The 21,392-nt window shown below is 38.4% G+C and overlaps 1 protein-coding gene across 2 annotated transcripts in view; it reads right to left on the reverse strand.

The window, feature by feature from the left end:
* med14 (mediator complex subunit 14) overlaps positions 1–21,392 on the reverse strand; it is a 106,161-nt gene that overhangs the window by 25,719 nt on the left and 59,050 nt on the right. Inside the window, exons 20-25 of one of the 2 annotated variants that reach the window (XM_039745104.1) lie at positions 18,882–19,034; positions 12,322–12,591; positions 9,198–9,332; positions 5,840–5,951; positions 5,305–5,436; positions 4,585–4,767 (exon numbers count right to left, since the gene is read on the reverse strand). In XM_039745104.1, the coding sequence (XP_039601038.1) occupies positions 4,585–4,767; positions 5,305–5,436; positions 5,840–5,951; positions 9,198–9,332; positions 12,322–12,591; positions 18,882–19,034 (985 nt within the window). The remainder of the gene's footprint in view (positions 1–4,584; positions 4,768–5,304; positions 5,437–5,839; positions 5,952–9,197; positions 9,333–12,321; positions 12,592–18,881; positions 19,035–21,392) is intronic. The other variant, XM_039745105.1, reaches the window with a different exon arrangement.

A 21,392-nucleotide genomic window follows, 5' to 3' on the forward strand; every position in this document is an offset into this window, starting at 1 on the left:
GTATGTATGTATGTATGTATGGTAAAATTCCATTACAACGAACTTCCAGGGACCTAAAAAAATTTAATCGTAATGAGATTCTGTATTTGTTACTATAGTACTTTCTTTAACTTGCGCCCAGGGATTTGCAATCATTTCAATAGTTTATTTCGCATTAATTTTAATCTACTCCTGTCTACAAGAATTTTTCCCAGCATTTCCTTGTGATAATACACTTTCATGGTGCGAATGATGCCCAAAATCCAATGGCTGAAGCACTGCTGTGCAATTGGGTGGGAGGAATTCAATGCAAACATTATCTAAATGTGGAAGCATGTTGTGGGCAGCACAGTTATCAATCAGGAGCTGAATCATCCTTTTGTTCTTCATATTGTGAGGTTTCTGAACTCTAAAGAGACCCAACACCCCACCCAACGGAAACGACACGCTGAAATGCGTCCCAAAGCGCAATTGCAGTGTCTGTGGAAGACTGTTTGTCCGTTGTTGGGGCAGGGCAATAACAGGCTCATAGAACTGCAGTGAAGCGACACAGAAGCAAATCATAAAAGATCAGGGTTGCGCTGTAAGTCCCTGTCTTGCACCCGAAAACACGAGTCTGAGTCTCAGTACTTTAGCAAAACCAGCTTTATTCAGCTTGAAACAGGAACAGCACACATTTATTGTAGCGTGATCTGCCACTCTGCTATACACAGATACAGCAGTCAGGTTGCATCACCCACCGATATCTTTTCTGTTTGCTTTGGCAGAGAGACACAGCATAGCGGCAACAGATAAATAGTCTTCCATAGACATGGAGATTGTACTTCACAACGCTCTTCGGCATGTCTAGTTGGGGGAGGTCCCAAGAGAGTTTACAAACCTCACATTTTCTTGAAAGAGTGCCATATTAATAAGAATGTATCTTGAACGAGCATCACTGAACCACATAAAAACTGCTTTATCAAATGCAGCAGTTCACATACGTTTGCAACCCAAGACTTTTTCAAGAAAGTTGACAGCGTCGATGGAGAAATTGCAAATTCACTGGCAAAGTCTTTTTTCGTTTTGCCACAATTGAGAGCTGCAAAAATGTAAAGCTTTTTTTTCCCCTAATATGTACTGTTATCATTTTTTCGTGTCTGCCGTTTCTATAGGAGGGTGACAATTTAGTTAACTTCCAGACAGACAGATAGATAGACAGACAGATACTTTATTAATCCCAAGGGGAAATTCACATACTCCAGCAGCAGCATACTGATAAAAAACAATATTAAAGACATAAAAATGCAGGTAAAACAGACAATAACTTTGTATAATGTTAACGTTTACCCAAAGGGTAGAACTGAAGAGTCGCATAGTGTGGGGGACGAATGATCTCCTCAGTCTGTCAGTGGAGCAGGACAGTGGAGCAGTCTGTCGCTGAATCTGCTCCTCTGTCTGGAGATGATACTGTTCAGTGGATGCAGTGGATTCTCCATGACGGACAGGAGCCTGCTCAGCGCCCTTCACTCTGCCACGGATGTCAAACTGTCCAGCTCCATGCCTACAATAGAGCCTGCCTTCCTCACCAGTTTGTCTGGGCGTGAGGCGTCCTTCTTTATGCTGCCTCCCCAGCACACAAACGTGTAGAAGAGGGCACTTGCCACAACCGTCTGATATAACATCTGCAGCACCTTATTGCAGATGTTGAAGGACGCCAGTCTTCTAAGGAAGTATAGTCGGCTCTGTCCTCTCTTGCACAGAGCATCAGTATTGGCAGTCCAGTCAAAATTATCATCCAGCTGCACTCCCAGGTATTTATACGTCTGCACCCTCTGCACACAGTTGCCTCTGATAATCACGAGGTCCAGGAGGGTTGTGGGTCTCCTAAAATCCACCACCAGCTCCTTGGTTTTGCTGGTGTTCAGGTGTAAATGGTTTGAGTCACACCATTTAACAAAGTCCTTGATTAGATTTCTGTACTCCTCCTCCTGCCCACTCCTGATGCAGCCCACGATAGCAGTGCCATCAGCGAAATTTTGCACGTGGCAGGACGTATTGAAAGTCCGATGTATATAGGCTGAACAGGACCGGAGAAAGTACAGTCCCCTGCGGCGCTCCTGTGCTGCTGACCACAATGTCAGACCTGCAGTTCCCGAGATGCACATACTGAGGTCTGTCTGTAAGATAGTCCACAATCCATGCCACCAGGTATGAATCTACTCCCATCTCTGTCAGCTTGTCCCTAAGGAGCAGAGGATTGGATGGTGCTGAAGGCGCTAGAGAAGTCCAGAAACATAATTCTTACAGTACCACTGCCTCTGTCCAAGAGGGAGAGGGATCGGTGTAGCATATAGATGATGGCACCCTCCGCTCCCACCTTCTCCTGATATGTAAACTGCAGAGGGTTGAGGGCATGGCGGACCAGTGGCCTCAGGTGGTGAAGCAGCAGCCGCTCCATGGTCTTCATCACATGTGACGTCAGAGCGACAGGCCGGAAGTCATTCAGCTCATTAGAATTATACCTTTGGGACTGGGGTGATGCAAGATGTCTTCCAAAGCCTCGGGACTCTCCCCTGTTCCAGGCTCAGGTTGAAGATGCGCTGTAGAGGACTCCCCAGCTCCAGCGCACAGGCCTTCAGAAGCTGTGGCGATACTCCATCTGGAGCCGCTGCTTTGCTGGCACGAAGTCTCCTCAGCTCTCTGCTCACCTGGGCTGCTGTAATTGTGGGTGGGGATGTATCTCCTATGCTGGTATCAGAAGAAGAAAAGGTGAGAGTGGGTTAGGGTGGTCAAACCTGTTAAAGAAGTTGTTGATTTGGTTTGCTCTCTCCACGTCTCTCGATGGTGGCACGCCGCTTAAAGCTGCAGCCAGTGATGATCTTCATCCCATCCCACACTTCCTTCATACTGTTATTCTGCAACATATGCTCCAGCTCTCTCCTGTACTGCTCCTTGCTGCCCTGAGCTGGACTCTGAGTTCCTTCTGCACATGCTAATCACCACCTTTAAAAGCCATTTTCTTCTGGTTCAAAAGGCCCTTGATGACACTTGTAATCAATCCATGGCTTGCTGTTAGCACAGCAGCGTACTGTTGTTACTGAGACTACATTGTCCATACAGATGTTGATGTATTTAGTAATGCAGTCAATGACGACCTCAATGTTCTCACTATATGATCCCTGCAGGGTATCCCAGTCCATAGTTCCAAAGTCATCTCTCAGAGCCTGCTCTGCCTCAGGGGACCACTTCCTGAATGAGCGTGTGGTTTTTAGGTAGCTCCCTTACTCTTGGTTTGTAGTGAGGCTAAAGCAAAACCAGGTTATGATCTGCTTTCCCAAGTGCAGGCAGTGGGGTGGCGCTGTGTGCGTCTTTAATGCCTGCATACAGTAGGTCAATAGTGATATTTCCCCGGGTGTTACAACCCACATACTGGGAGAAGGCAGGTAATGTCTTGTCCAGTGTCACATGGTTAAAGTCTCCAGCGATTAGCACAAGCGCCTCAGGGTGCTGTGTTTGTAATTTAGCAACAGCGGAATGGATAATGTCACCCGCTATCTCCATGTCCGCCCGAGGGGGGATGTAAACAATAACAACAATGACGTGTCCAAACTCTCTGGGCAAGTAATAGGAACGCAAACTTACGGCCAACAGTTCGATGTCCCTGCAGCAAGTGGAGATTTTGACTTTTACATGTCCAGAGTTGCACCACCTTGTATTTACATAGAGAGCAAGTCCACCTCCTTTCCGCTTTTCGCGTTTCAGTCCACTCTATCTGTGCTAAAACCGGGTAGCTCCACGTTAGCATCTGGGATGGAAGTTGTTAGCCACGTTTCACAAAAACACAACAAACTGCATTCTCTGCAGGGCCTGACATTTTTCACAAGAGTGGCCAGTTCGTCAATCTTATTTGGTAGCGAGTTCACACTTCGCAGGATCACAAGGTAGAAAAATAAAGTCGTACAAGGAGCTGCTGGAAAGGCTGCCACTCGTGGCGGCGCCTGAGTCATCCATTCCAATGGATGTTTTTCAAATGTTGATGAGCAATAAGCAAAAGGTATCACTGAAAACCGCAGGAAACAAAAAAGGCAAAAAAAAAAAAAAAAAAACAGCACAAGGAAAGTTCGAAGAAAGAAAAAAAATTACAATGTTTCTGTTTCGGGATCGTTGTGCACAACTGAACTGCGGCCACAGAACTAACTGCTCTGTGGACGATTCATTCAGGCATTTCAAGGTTTTTTGGGCACTTCGTTGTAATGAAAGTATCAGCTGAATGTACTTCGTAGTAACAAGATTTCTATAGACTCGCGTCATATGGGGAAACTGTTGGGGCCATAAAAATACTTTGTTGTAATGAAAATTTCATTGTAAAGATATTCATTGTAACAGAATTTTACCTGTATATATGTGTGTGTGTATATATATATATATATATATATATATATATATATATATATATATATATATATATATATATATATATATATATATATATATATATATATATATATATATATATATATATATATATATATATATATATATATATATATATATATATATATATATATATATATATATATATATATATAAGTGGTTATTTAAAAGCACTTGTTAAACACCTACTTGTTCCAGCTCGTGGGGAATGTGATGCATCTGGAATTGGTGAGTGCAACGATGGGTTTGCTGGTGACATCCCAGGTATTCGTGCTGCTGGTGAGGGGCCTGAAACCTGAGGTGAACCAGGCCAGTTTCCAGGGCGTTGACTTGGAGACATCATGGCATAAGGTGAACTGGGATCAAGAGTCCCTTCAACAATAAAAGTACATAGACATTTATCAGAAAATCTCGTATAACTGCACAAAAATGTACTTAGACAGTATCTCAAAATTTTCTAGCATTTTTGCCTTATTGTGTAATAGCAGTCCGATAAAAATAAAGATGTCATTAATGAGTCTGTCAATATTAACATTTTAGTATTCTTTTGAAAATAAAAGGTTGGCTACCCTAGTGATGCAATCAGAATACATGACTCATAAAAGTAATAGCACAGACTAGATTATCAGAATACAGAATAACTTAAAAAAATTAATAGTGTAGCTGGTAAACAAAGCCATTAAACATTACTTGCCCTTGTTCAGTTAAAAAAAAGCATAAGCTACATATTTTTGCTTTAGCAAAACTGGAGAGGCAAACATGGTCCTAGACAAATTAGGGTTATTTAATAGGTCAGCATATAAATAAACATACAAATAGGTTAACCAGCTAAAAATAACTTTAATATAGGGGATCTGCTCATATAATGAGTTTGTGTTTACTGTGTAGTTGTTTGGCACATGCACTTACCATGTGGACTCGCAAAGTTGGAAGTCTGCCCCATTGAAATCCCCAGAGATGAGGGAGACGGGGTAGGGCCAAACGAAGCTGGTGAAGGGGCCCGCAGAGCGCCACTAGGCGAGTTTGCTGCGTGGATGTTCCCTGCACAGCACACAATCAATCATTGGCTCATCAAACTCCATCAAGTGCAAATTCATTTTAAAAAAATGCAGTACTGTGGGCTGGTTGCCCAAGACTGAAGCCTGAAAACAGTACACTGTACTTTCAGACCATGGGACTGGAGTGAAAAAAAAGTCTAATGTACAACAAATAACATGAGAATTTGGATGAAGTAACGCAAATGATGATCACGACACTAAACGCTTTGTGCAACTTATATACAAATAAACAGCTAATTGATTCATGACAAGAAAACCAAAGAATTAAATTTTGTCAGGTGCTTTGTCACATACATCACACTTAGAAATGTACACTGTATGGACTAAAGAGTGAATGAGATCAAGCCTAAAATGTGAGCAGGTTGTCAGTTATAAAACTTACTTACCTGGAGACTGGGTGGGCATCATTGAAGGTGAAGGAGCAACTCCAGTGTGGTAAGAAGTGGGAGGTGAGGTCAAGGGGTAACCACTGGTACTTCCAGGCTGCTTTGTAAATGGCTGAAATTAAAAATCGTCAGAAAAATAACAATCCAGAATCATGTTTCATGGTAATTTTTATGTATTATTCCATGACTACATGTTTATACTAGATATTTATGTGTGTGTGTATATATATATATATACATATATATATATATATACACACACACACACACACACAGTATATATTGGGATATCCCAGAATTTTTGTATTTGATTTTTTTTGTTTTGACTTGATAAACTTTATTAATTCCTCAGGGGAAATGAAACCAATACCAATAAAATGTAATGATACTCAACTCAGCAAAAATAGATATCCCACTCAATGGCTTTTTAAGTGCCTCTGCTATTTACTTTGTCTGTAATAAAATATATGAATACTATCAAAAACAACTGCTTTAAAATAGTATTATCCATCAAGTACCCAACTATTACCTAAGTAAACCAATACAGGTAGACCTTCAGCTTATTCACCTCCCTATAATCTGGTTCCTTCTCTAATAATGCATTACTGTTGGATTCGCAATAAGGTGCAGGGAGCCTGTGAACTCTCGATTGTGTCGCACTTCACATTGCGTCAAAGTAAAATGAAGTGTTGTAAAGTAATGATCACTTCAAAGCAAGGGGGTGAAGATGTCATGTTCAGAGCACATCAAACCAATAGGTGTGGATTACAGTTTGCAGGACTGTGAGATGTTTATTTCCGGTGCCGAAAATACCAAAATGCTGAATACACACCATTTTTAATTTTTGTTTTTATTTGGTACCTTTCCAGAACCAGTACTTTGTTAAAATTTCACTTGCTTTTTCATTTAATGTTTGCTTCCTTTATTATCCAATTTGTACTGATTTACATAATATTTAAAGATATGATGGAATGTTTAGCTACTGTTTGGAGGCGATGCTTCTGTGATCTGACATACAGTGCATCCGGAAAGTATTCACAGCGTATCACTTTTTCCACATTTTGTTATGTTACAGCCTTATTCCAAAATTGATTAAATTCATTTTTTTCCTCAGAATTCTACACACAACACCTCATAATGACAATGTGAAAAAAGTTTGAGATTTTTGCAAATTTATTAAAAACAAAAAAACTGAGAAAGCAATTGTACATAAGTATTCACAGCCTTTGCCATGAAGCTCAAAATTGAGCTCAGCTGCATCCTGTTTCCCCTGATCATCCTTGAGATGTTTCTGCAGCTTAAATGGAGTCCACCTGTGGTAAATTCAGTTGATTGGACATGATTTGGAAAGGCACACACCTGTCTATATAAGGTCCCACAGTTGACAGTTCATGTCAGAGCACAAACCAAGCATGAAGTCAAAGAAATTGTCTGTAGACCGCCGAGACAGGATTGTCTCGAGGCACAAATCTGGGGAAGGTTACAGAAAATTTTCTGCTGCTTTGAAGGTCCCAATGAGTACAGTGGCCTCCATCATCCGTAAGTGGTAGAAGTTCAAAACCACCAAGACTCTTCCTAGAGCTGGCCGGCCATGTAAACTGAGCGATTGGAGGAGAAGGGCCTTAGTCAGGGAGGTGACCAAGAACCCGATGGTCACTCTGTCAGAGCTCCAGAGGTCCTCTGTGGAAAAAGGAGAACCTTCCAGAAGGACAACCATCTCTGCAGCAATCCACCAATCAGGCCTGTATGGTAGAGTGGCCAGATGAAAGTCAGTGGCAGGAACTGGGAGACTAGTCAGGATAAAAAGAAAGATGACGGCAGCAATGTACAGACACATCCTGGACGAAAACCTGCTCGAGAGCGCTCTTGACCTCAGACTGGGGCGATGGTTCATCTTTCAGCAGGACAACAACCCTAAGCACACAGCCAAGATATCAAATGAGTGGCTACAGGACAACTCTGTGAATGTTCTTGAGTGGCTCAGCCAGAGCACAGACTTAAATCCGATTGAACATCTCTGTAGAGATCTTAAAATGGCTGTGCACCGACGCTTCCCATCCAACCTGATGGAGCTTGAGAGGTGCTGCAAAGAGGAATGGGCGAAACTGGCCAAGGATAGGTGTGCCAAGCTTGTGGCATCATATTCAAAAAGACTTGAGGCTGTAATTGCTGCCAAAGGTGCATCGACAAAGTATTGAGCAGAAGCTTTGAATACTTATGTACATGTGATTTCTCTGTTTTTTTATTTTTAATAAATTTGCAAAAACCTCAAGTAAACTTTTTTCACGTTGTCATTATGGGGTGTTGTGTGTAGAATTCTGAGGAAAAAAATGAATTTAATCCATTTTGGATTAAGGCTGTAACATAACAGAATGTGGACAAAGTTATGCGCTGTGAATACTTTCCAGATGCACTGTATTTACTAATCCGGCAAACATCAGGTCACAATGGTGATGGATTAATGAAGGTCTACATGCATTGGCATTCATAAGTAATGAAATACAAAGCAGGGCTTGAACTTTAATATGTGGCAGAGATGTGAATCTCCTCAATTTAACAACAAATGGGGATCTAATACACTGGAAGGGGATTTCAGCATAGGGTTTATAAAGAATGACATATCATGAACAAACCGATTTATCTTAGCATGTTCACTCTTTACATTAATTGTCTGACATTTTCTGTCCAGTAACTGTAAAACATTGCTTAAAATCAATACTAAACATAAAAGTTCAAACATATCTGTATTGCTAAATTAGTGAATTCCAAGATAATTCAGGATATTTGTATTTAAACAAACTAATTAAAGATTTTTTTTTTGGTAACAACATGCTTTTAAATTTTAGTTTGTCTGAGAATCACTGTTAAGTTGGTTGGTTAAAAAATACTGCTGAAGACTTTTATTTAATAGACGAGTTGAATTAATTCATTTTTTAAATTTCACAAACTTCTGGGGCTTTAATTGTCCAAATCAGAACATCTTTCTTTTTAATTTCTCCCAACTTTAAAGTTTTCTATGTGAAATGAAACTTGTCAAATCTGTCAGTTTTATATGCTGTTGCTTTTAACTGCTGATGTCTTCTTAAAAACATTGTTTTTTATATTATTTTGTTTGACAACAGATCTTTCATATACAAATCAATTCCAGACAACTGACTTAACATTAAAGTTTCTCTTTTTTAATTGTTAGAGAAGTGGCACTTGTTATATTCTTTGCATTAATATGTTTTGCCGGGACACAGGTGACTAACTGTACCTTTAGGTAATTATATTTTTAAAAAAATATATATATATTTTTCGTGTTGAAGTATCACTTTAAATCAATAATTCAAATCAATCAGTTAAACAACACAAGTACCTGCTGCTGCTGAGGTTGCAACTGAGACATTAGTGTGTCCATCATTTCACCTATAGGAGAGGGAGGATTATCATCTTCATTTACAGACCGTCTTCGTACATCCTGGTTACTGTCCACAAACATGTTCAGGAATGTCTGTGCAAGTATATTAAAAAGGAAGGGTTTACAATTTTACAATTAACACTAAACAATCAAACTAAGAAATACAACAAGGCAAACGGATCATTATATATACATAAAACTAGACAAAATGCAAACCCTTTAAAATCACTTATTTTAAGTAAGCAACCACAAAGAGCATATACAGACTTTAAACTAACCATTTTAACATAATGGAGTTTAAATTTGACAATGTAAAAATGACACTTAAAATGTATATACAGTAGACCCCTGCAAAGTCACGGTTCAGGGTTCGCGGACTCAGTCATTTGCAGATTTTTCCTTACAACCTAATTATTAATTGTTAACGGAAAGCGCAAATATCCTCCGCAATTTTTTATGGCTTTTTTCATGGCAATACTGTGCTGTAGAGAGAACAGGAAGCAACCGCTGAGGGAAACACGGACTGGGATGGTGAAAGTAGCCAATCCGAGAGCGTTAGTTATTTCTCCTTGCTGCTGATTGATTTCTGCCCTGTGACGCGTCTCCACGTGAGTGGGTTTACCACCGCTGAGGGAAACGCGGTTTGGGATGGTGTAAGTTGCCAATCCAAGAGCGTTATTCATTTCTCCTTGCTGCTGACTGATTGCTGCCCTGTGACGCGACTCGAGCCGAGTGTCCTCGTGTTTTCCATTTTGTTATTGTATTCATTTTATTATTCTTAAACGCACAAGATGTCGCCAAATCGCCCTGTACCTTCTAAGGCTTCTGGCACTGAGCCTAATCACCAGAAATAGTTTAAAGCACTCCAGGAGAAGGTTGAACTACTGGATTTGCACCGGGAACTAAAAAGTTATGCTGCAGTAGCGCGCCACTATGGCATCAATGAAAGCATTACACACTACATAAAGAACGACGAAGCAGTGATCTGGAGTACCGTATCTGTACATTTCAGTGATAATGCCAAAACGGTAACGACCGTAAGGAATCTGCCTTGGCATTGTAGATTACCGACTGCAGGAAGAACAACACCCCCTGAGAATGCACGGAAATTGTACCAGCAGTTCGTTACAGGAGACAATGTTGCAACTTCCCATCACAATGTTCCTGAAACCTATAAAGAAAAGCCAGCACAAAACCCCACCAGAAGAAGACCTGTCCAAAGTTATGACTCCGCCTGAAGAAGAGGTGCCACCCGAAGAGTTTTAAATCCTCTGTATCGTACTGCACAGCTACTTCATCATCATCAATATCATTCATCATTGGTGAATACCCGTACATTTTACTGTATTTTAATTAAATGAAATTATTATGTATTTACTCTACTTATAACATAGAAAACAACAGCACATACAAAAGAAAATGGCCTTGCATTAATAACAGTACATACAGCGGCAACATCTGTATTTTACATTCTAGCACCGCGGGAGACATAGCAGTACAGTACTGTACAGTAGACGGGTTTACCTTTACATTCTGTTTTTAGGTAATGTATTAATGTATTTTGTTTGCAACGAAATGAAAGTGCTTTGGGGGCATAATGTATTTAGAGTTTAAACTATAAAAATAGGCATTTAAAAGGCATTTTTTAACCACATCCAAAAGTCGTGGTTTTTCACAATTCGCGGGTGCTCTAGGAATGTATCCCCTGCGAATTTTGGGGGTGTACTGTATCTGCAAAACAGTGGAGCAGCCACTGTTAGTCCAGTCTTGAAGTTAACAGAGTCTAAATCATTCCAAAACAAATCAAACAAGAATTAGAAAAAGAAACGTATACCAATAAATTATCTTAACTTGCCAAACAGTCTCCTTCACACGATAATTAGCAATATCTTAATGATAAAGGATAACCATAAATATTAGTGTGTAAAATTATTTCTGATGTGTGTGTGAAGGAGAAATACTGTAATGAAATAAAACACAATATAAAATATGGATTTGGTATACAACATTGTCTTATTATATGATGATACTTGGCTAACCATTTGCTAAATTATCATATTTCCTTTCTAAAACATTTTTTCTGTTACTCGTCTTGGTAATCTGCTGTGTGTGCTACAACTATACCACCAAGCTACCTATGAGATTGAAGCATTGTAATCCAAGGATGGAAAGAAGTTGCCCAGAAGGGAGAATCATGAGAACTGAGACTTTGTTTTATACAACATATCATGGACACAAAGAAGTTTACGTTCCTTCAGGAAACAGTGCTGACAGGAGTCCAGTGCTGACAGGAGTCCCCCCCAATAACACCTCCCATCTTTTCTGTTCTCAACTGATCATAGCTCAATAATAATGTGACTGGAGTGTAATCCGTCACGATTCTTTATATTACTCAAATTTAAACCGCTCTGTTTTACTGTTTAACTTGATTTCTGGATTTATATATGCAAAGTATGTATTGTTTTACTATGTCTGCTATTTCATTACAGCTGTACATTTATGCAGGTACTCCCGAGCTTGAACTCAGTGAAAATAGCCACAAAAAAATAAGTGTAAATTAACTGGGATCACTAAAAGCAGTAATAGATATAAGCATGATCCTTGTTTAAAATTCTCATGTCAATTACCCTGTTATGAATTTATTTTCAGTCTGTGCATGGAAACTGGAGTCCTAAATGGAAAACTAAAAGAACACTTGGAACATGTGGGTTTTGTAGTAAATGAAAAATTCGCTATTGCATTAAATTTAATTTCACTATTTATAGATAATATGTGATAGATTACCATTTGTGGTATATGCACCCCTTTGAAAAAATGTAAGAGATGTTCCTATATAAAACAATATTATTTACAACTGAGACAGTTGGCAGGAGATCAATGAAAAATTTGGAAGGACCCAAAAACAATATATATATTTTACATATATATATATAAACTTTTCTTTTAGAAAAATTATACATTCTATTGAAAAAATTAACTGACCAAATGTAAAAATTCATGTTGTTTTGCATTTACCACTGAGATTGCAAAATAAACACTGAAAAGATTTGACTTTTCATACATAAACACTATATTCACTCACCTTTAATCCCGGAGCAGGGTAAAAACCTTCAACTATTTTAGTGTTGTCAAACATGCTGTAAGCTCCATCACGGATAGCCACTACTCCACGGCTGCGGCAGTAAATGTCAATGCAGAACATATTACGAAAGGCCAAACGAATGTGTGTTGGCGACTGCGGTAGAATGGAAAAACACTGATAGGCTGTATTTGTCCGCTGGGGCAAACCCAACATGGGTACAGTAGGCAGCTTATTGATGGCATTGAGAGGAGCTTGGGTATCGAATAGTACCTATTAAAGAAACAAAGTTCTTCAATTTAAATCCAGTTATTATTTTCTATCGCTGCTTTCTTGAGACATGCTCAGAGACCTTGTATAGAAACAGAAATACATTAATAGAAAAAACTCAAAATATTTACATACACATAAAGACACATCTATTTAAATGTACAGTAATAGACTAATAAAAATATACACCATAAACATATTGTATTAATGATTTGAAAAATAAGGGCACAACAATTTACAAAGAAGATGCTAATTTCTACATGGTGATTGAGCTGAAGAAAAAAAAAAGTGACAACAAAAACACTAGTTGGTGATATTCCTGAAGGGCATCCATAGCCCAAAAAATAAGAAAATTAGTACACTTTACATTAATAACATCTCCAAGATCACAGAACTCTGGGTTCAAAGTTTACTTTCATTTAAAATTTAAAAATGAATTCCCTGTATATACAGCCTAAATAAATTTGTTCTAGCAGAGTTTTTATCCTGTCTCTTATTACAGAGCCAAGAAATAACACTTCTGAAGGAAGTTGTATAAAGAGTGATTTAGTGAGTGCGATAAACCTCAAAAGAACATCCAGTACACCATACTTGGACAGCTCTGATTGATAAATATGACACTATTGAAAAAGAGAGAAAATTTTCAGGTATAAAAAAAAGTATTTCAAAAAAATAAGTTTCATAAAAATGGCCAGTAATTACATGAACAGAGGTAAAACAAGACTGTTGTTCAGTAGTCTGTTATATCATCTACTTTAAATGTATCAATTTTAATGGGAAAAATTTTATACATGTAAACAAAATGAAAGGCAGGTTATTAACAGAAAAAATGGATTCATCAAGTAGGCTAAACTGCCTTCTGAACATTATTTAAAAGGTAATATAATAAACATATATTAAAGCATTAACTAATAAAAGGAGAAGACTCTTTGATAGTTAATCTTAGTATATCTAAAATGGCCTAATATTTCTGAATTGTTTCACTCATTGTCTAACTTGATAATTCAGTTTAGACAGGAAGCAACCCTGGATGGAGTGCCAGTCTACCATAATCTATCACAATCAACCTAAAGCAAAAATCTTTGTGTTTCAGGAGGAAAGCCCAAGCACTGACAAAATATGCAAACTGCACAAAGGCAGTGACTAGACTTCACATCAAAACATTAAAAGCAAATAAACTTGCAAATCAGTCAGTGGAGTAAGGGCCCTATATTCATAATTATGTTTACTTGCACTGTCCAACAAAGTGTAAACTTTGCATAAAAAAAGATGACTAACTAATGGCTTTCTTCATAGATTCACAACATTAACAGCTAATCTGGCGATTACACCGATTTCAAATACTATTCTTTTTCAGGGACACTTCATTTGATGAAACAGTGCCAGGTGTACTTAGTGTTTATAGTGTAATATATATTTGCACAAGAGATGAGAACACTTTTATATTTCAAATGATAAAGTAAAATGTCTAATACATTTAGTAAGTCTGCTGTATCAGCAGACATGCCATTCAAACCTTTCCAACAATACTGAGATCCTGCTTGCTTTAGAAATCCAAAAAGTCAGTAGTCCCAACATGCATGTCAATGTCAGACTCTGTTACCATATATTCCTTCAAATAGCAAATTGGAAAAAGAAAAAAAAAAACAAGACAACATTTTGAAATGCCAATTCATCCAAAGTGTTCAAGAGGAACTTTGCTAGCACTGGCAATAAATTTCTCATCTAGTTTTCATTTTGAATTATTAAAACCTGCTTTTATTTTCTCCCCACCTGTGACAAGACTAAAGAAGATCGGATTCTTTTTTGCATGCAGTTTTAGCATATAGACTGTTCTGCTGCCCTCATTTCCGCACTTACTGCCTTCAAGACCTGGAACATTTAAGATTGATACAACAGACCAGGCAAGAATTGTGAAGCTTGTTTTTATTAAAATACAAAGCGTATATTAGTATTTATTGGTTATGTAGACTTTACAGAAAGCCAGGCGGATGGAGCGAAAAAATCTTTATGGCATATGTAGGCCCTGAAGTGAAAAAATACACTTGATTTCGGACCTTAAAAACATCAGTGACCACCAAGCTCAGTTTCAAACAAATAGTGTTAATTAAAAGCTCAGTTTCAAACAAATAGTGTTAATTAAAAGTCACAGTGCCAACATATCAAGCTGAAGAAACCAGATAACAATATTACTTCTGGGGAATACCCAGATAGTGTGAGGCTACTGTCACACACGTGCGCATGGGAGGCAGCTAAAGGGCTTGAGTGAAGGCAGTTCTGAGGCATGCCGGGATGTGACAGAGTGCACTGACTCTTTTTCTTTTCTTTTACCCTTTCCTGTAGGCCATTTCCGGGAGATTCCACCTGGCTCTCTTGACGTCACTTCCGGGACCGAGCCAATGGAAGTAGACCTTTCCAGCCCCGGCCCCTGTGATGTCACATCCAGGCTCGAACCAATGATTGATGAACATGGGCCCGATCCTTATGACCTCACTTCCTGTCTTCCCCTTTAAATGCCTACCCTTTTCCCATTTTCCCTCAGTCTTGTACTGGACTCATTTGTATGCACTTCAGTGCTGATTATTGGATAAAAACGACTTTTGCAGCTGGGATACCATATTATACAGGTGGCTGCCCCAAACCTTTATCTGTTTATGTCTCGTTTTTGTGACACTACCCAATACATAAAATCACTTCTTTGTGGCCACAGTTCACCCCAAGTCGTCTCACAATGAGCCATACCTGATATACAATACCTCCTGCAAAATTATTCAACACATGCCTAAATTGTTAAAAACAATACCTCCTGAAAAATTATTCAACACATGCCTAAATCGTTACAAAAAATGGACAATAGAATGAGGTTTTCTTTGTATTGTTGAGCTCTTCACTCTGTCATGGAGAGGGTGTGAAGTATGTTCTGACAGCACGTTGCCACATGCACCACGCACCAAACTACCTGGATTAGGAATCCAGTGCAGCGGGTGACACCTCGGCACCACACTAGAACAATCCTGCAATCAGCCCCCAAGTTTTCCCTGTAAGTTGGAGGACCTGCTTGCAGGGCTAGATGCAGACTGAAATTATACACAGGATGAAGCTATTGCAGGTTAATGGCCTTGCTCAAGGGCCCAATGGAGTAGAGTCACTTCTGGCGTTTACAGGATTTGAACCGGAAACCTTCTGATTGCTGGTGTAGATTCCTAGCCTCTGAACCACCACTCTGCCCTACCCACACTATTGTGAAGTTTGAGTTGTAAATCCTTGCACAGGAAATTCACATTGGATTCTTGTAACCATGGTCTCATTTTTCAGTAACTATTAAGCACTCTTGACCATAGGTAAGAACAAAGATATAGATTAAATGGCAAATCTACAATTCATCTAAGAACTTGCATCTGCTTTACCACTACTGTACAATACAGTGGGTACAGAAAGTATTCAGACGCCCTTCAATTTTTCACTCTGTTATATTGCAGCCATTTGCTAAAATCATTTAAATTAATTTTTTTCCTCATTAATGTACACACAGCACCCCATATTGACAGACAAAAAAAAAAGAATTTTTGAAATTGTTGCAGATTTATTAAAAAAGAAAAACTAAAATATCACATGGTCCTAAGTATTCAGACCCTTTGCTTAGTATTTAGTAGAAGCACCCTTTTGTGCTAATATAGCCATGAGTCTTCTTGGGAAAGATGCAACAAGTTTTTCACACCTGGATCTGGGGATCCTCTGCCATTCCTCCTTGCAGATCCTCTCCAGTTCTGTCAGGTTGGATGGTAAACGTTGGTGGACAGCCATTTTTAGGTCTCTCCAGAGATGCTCAATTGGGTTTAAGTCAGGGCTCTGGCTGGGCCATTCAAGAACAGTCACAGAGTTGTTGTGAAGCCACTCCTTCGTTATTTTAGCTGTGTGCTTAGGGTCATTTTCTTGTTGGAAGGTAAACCTTTAGCCAAGTCTGAGGTCCTTAGCACTCTGGAGAAGGTTTTTGTCCAGGATATCCCTGTACTTGGCCGCATTCATCTTTCCCTCGATTGCAACCAGTCGTCCTGTCCCTGCAGCTGAAAACCCCCCCTACAGCATGATGCTGCCACCGCCATGCTTCACTGTGGGGACTGTATTGGACAAGTGATGACCAGTGCCTGGTTGTCCCCACACATACCGCTTAGAATTGAGGCCAAAAAGTTCTATCTTGGTCTCATCAGACCAGAAAATCTTCAGGTGTCTTTTAGCAAACTCCATGCGGGCTGTCATGTGTCTTGCACTGAGGAGAGGCTTCCGACAGGCCACTCTGCCATAAAGCCCTGACTGGTGGAGGGCTGCAGTGATGGTTGACTTTCTACAACTTTCTCCCATCTCCTGACTGCATCTCTGGAGCTCAGCCAAAGTGATCTTTGGGTTCTTCTTTACCTCTCTCACCAAGGCTCTTCTCTCCCGGTAGCTCAGCTTGGCCGGACGGCCAGCTCTAGGAAGGGTTCTGGTCGTCCCAAACGTCTTCCATTTAAGGATTATGGAGGTCACTGTGCTCTTTGGAACCTTAAGTGCAGCAGAAATTGTTTTGTAACCTTGGCCAGATCTGTGCCTTGCCACAATTCTGTCTCTGAGCTCTTCAGGCAGTTCCTTTGACCTCATGACTCTTACTTGCTCTGACATGCATTGTGAGCTGTAAGGCCTTATATAGACAAGTGTGTGGCTTTCCTAATTAAGTCCAATCAGTATAATCAAACACAGCTGGACTCAAATGATGGTGATCTCAAGGATGATCAGAAGAAATGGAAGCACCTGAGTTAAATATATGAGTTTCACAGCAAAGGGTCTGAATACTTAGGACCATGTGATATTTCAGTTTTTCTTTTTTAATAAATCTGCAACAATTTCAAAATTTTTTTTTGTCTGTCAATATGGGGTGCTGTGTGTAAATTAATGAGGAAAAAAATTTATTTAAATGATTTTACCAAATGGCTGCAATATAACAAAGAGTGAAAAATTAAAGGGGGTCTGAATACTTTTCGTACCCACTGTATAATGCTTGCCACTAAGTTGATTCACTTGCTAATAAGTTCCCATGATATTTGAACCTCACCACTTGGAACATCTTTCTCTTGCTAAAATAAGGCACAATATTCCAGGAGCAGATCAAGACCTTACACTGGGAGGTGCTAATTCTCACCATAACATAAAAGGGTTTAAGAATAATACTTTAAGGTTATAGCCGCACTACCACATTTCCATTTAAAAACAGCATTTAAACAAAAATTATCTCAATCCACAATAGCATTTTTGTATTATTTACAAAGTATTTTTGTCCATACTAAAAAAGTAAAACCCGATGTGACGAAATCACCCATCTACACTGGGCATGCATACAGCTTAGACATCTTTAACCTGGCATACCCAATTTTTGGCAAGAACTTCAGCTGTCAACTGATTTTCTAAGTCACCCAGAATTTCTGCTTCATTGGCCACTGTTCTGTATGCAGTATGAGAGTGGCTGCAATGCCTGATTGCATATTACGATTGGCATATCACACGATCAGAAGAATATCTTCCATTGTCAGAAATTTCCAACTGCATGCTTTAGTGTGACTAGTCTCACCAGCCAATTTTCTTTGTCACCTTCAAATTTCCCAAAATTCATTGTATAGTGACCACAGTAAGTGTGTATTGTACGTGTATAGTTTGAGCACTCACTTAGAGGCATGTGAATTAGAACAAACCTGCTCAGCATGGAAGAACCACATAATAAGCATGAATGAACCAGAGTGCGATGAAGTCTACCTTTTCAGAAATGTTGGTTATCAGACACAGGTGTATTGTGGATGAAAAGTGAAAACAAAAGACAAAGAGCTGCATTTTTAAACAAAAACATAGTAGTGTCAACAGGGCATAAATCCTATCATGAGTGTATTACAATCAGCTGTAACTGCTCCAGTGGTTAGACTTTTAAGCAAACAGATGTGACAAGAACATTTTCAAAATACTACATCACCCTTGACATAATATCCTTTGAAGTGTGTGGCTAGGGGAAATTTTATATCACATTAATTACACTATCACGTAGTACAAAATAAAATCACTTCTGCAGCTGGCAACATACATCAAAACATATTTTTAAAATGGTCCTTTTACCATAATGTAACTTTATATGCCACAATGCAACATTGAATATCCATTAATTTTGTTTATACTAGGATGACCTTGTGCTTATGCTCATATTAAATATATGCAGCAGAAATTTGACAAATAAAAAAAAAAATTAATAGATAAAAAGGCTTTTTTAATAAACACACCTGTAACAGCTGTACCACATTGGGAGTCTTGTTAAACATTTCCTGAAGCTGGTGAAGAATTATGTTGTGACAGTTACTACAGCCTGAATTTGGCCCCACTGTTCCCAGAGATATGTGGAACTTCTGCATAGCAGAATTCCACTGAATTGTAATCTGGTAAAAAATAAAATGATTAGAATTAATTTACAATTAAAACCTGTAAATAAAGCAGTGAATTCAGATATCTGCCATATTTTTACTATTTCTGCAGTTGAGCTAAAAAAAATACTAGAATTAAGCAGTTAGCAAAATTAAGTTTTAAGCTTGGAAAACGCAAGTTGGTTATATCCCTAAGTTGCTCTGGTATGAAATACTGATACTCTGTGAATTTGGAATATATTCTAGAATTGAAAACAGTTAAAAACTAAATTCAAGAGAACAATCAACATTTATGATTTACTTCTAAAATAAATGTTATGATATCAACAAGTAATTAATTCAGCATAAAAGTAGCTTATCAAATCCTCTTCAACTGTAAGAAAAATTTAAAAGAGATGGTTAAGGTATTATTTTCAACTACAATGCTAATAAACAGGTTTCTTAAAGATTCAATAAAATGTCAATAAAAATACACTTGGAACAAGGTTGTTCATGAATAAACTATTTTAGAACAGCAGCAGCATTAAAATTAATTACACACAATGATTATTAAGAGGTTCAGCTTCTGTCCTGAAATGGACTGATTTTTTTATGCTCTTAACTTTAATATTTTTTGTCCTCTAATAATGTAAATATAACCTGTGGTATAGCACGTGATGAAGTCTATGGTGGTGTATGATTTTTAAACAAATAAACTCTGAGCAACTAGATAAGTGGCTCCAAAGTGTTGATAGGGAGACTGGCAAGCCTGCATTCATATGTAGATGTGCACATCAGTCAACTTCCTCATTAGTGCTCCAGGGTTCCATGATTGTGGCACCTGTGCCTGAGGCTCATGGTTTTAACGAAAGGATTCTGCCAGTGCTTTTAACCTTGTTTTATAGATGTATTTATCGTTATTCATCATCTTTTAACCTTCACTTGAGAGAATCTCATAGTGGATTTATTGACTACTTATTTTATGGATGGAGCACTGCACTTTTTTCACACTATGTATTTGTAATAAAACCACCAAAACACTTTGTATCACTTCTTGCTGGTTTTTGTGTCAATGCTCAATGGTACCGAGTTCAAGAATGTGATGACAGCTGCAGCTAACTCAAACCATCACATAAGCACACAAAATACTGATGTTAAGGCATTATCTACTCACTTATCCATGCAATGACAAGCGTAAGGATTGTGAAGTAGATAGAAATGGTGTAACAGAGTAGAAGAATTAAGTAAAATATCTGAAGAATTTCATTACTAATGAAATCACCCTTACAAGGTATAATATTCCAAAATGCACCATAATCTAGTTTGTGGCTACAAATTTAAAATGATGCTCTTTGAAACAATGCATTTTTTCAATATTAAGAACAGCTTACTTGAAGAATGCATATCTTTAAACTGAGCCTTGTAGAATGAAAGTCCACTAATGGGTTTGTCCAGTATTTAAACAACCATAAAATGTCACATTTAATGTGCACTCGTATATAGTGCGCATGCTGATTTAGCCCAAAATTATCAGGGGGAGGAAAAAAAAAAATTATATATAATGTGTACTAAATTTACTAAAACTGCAATCTTTTTTGTAAACAACATTCAAAGTAATAATTACTATAATATTTTATTTATCTTTTATTTATTTTATTTAATTAGGTAAAAAGGGACATTAAAATTTTAACAATACTTGTAATATCAAGTAGATAAGTACCTATTAGGTAAAAATTTTTTAAATTTGCAAGATTTTATTTTAAACTGCATACATTTTTTCACAAAATCCACCTATAGGAGGTAATAATTATTACCTAATCAAAAATATGCAACTCTAAACATAGGTATGTCTAACTGGAGGAACAGTCGTTATCATCGTTAATAGTGAGAACTTCCTCTACTGCTGTTGAGTCAATGCTATTGTTATTAATACAAAAATCGCCATCATTATTTTCATCAGATGACACCGGTTTATCCTCTCACAATACGTCACCCTCACTGCCATCACAATCAATAGAAACAGAAAGGCAAACTCTCTTTGCTTGACTTGGCCGTCTAATCACTGTGTGTGCATCAGTAGCAACGAGCAAACAATGGCAAAAACGGCACTGACGTCTGATGAATGCGTAAAGAAAATTACACAGTGAATGACATTTTACATATACAGTATTTTATTATCCTGAATTGGACTCTGACTTGTCTAACTCCAATTTCAGTGCAAGTGATCTGGAGATTGTGATCTACAACGAAAGTGCGGTGCCAGCATCAGCTGATTGGGAGGCTGAAAATGGACATGTAGCTGATGTGCCTACAGCAATGTTGCCTGGGAGGATCGCCACTTACAAAGACAAGAGGTACAAACCAGATTGGGTTGCACGGCAACCATGCCACTGT

Source organism: Polypterus senegalus, chromosome 2, assembly GCF_016835505.1.
Source record: "Polypterus senegalus isolate Bchr_013 chromosome 2, ASM1683550v1, whole genome shotgun sequence".
NCBI lineage: Eukaryota > Metazoa > Chordata > Cladistia > Polypteriformes > Polypteridae > Polypterus > Polypterus senegalus.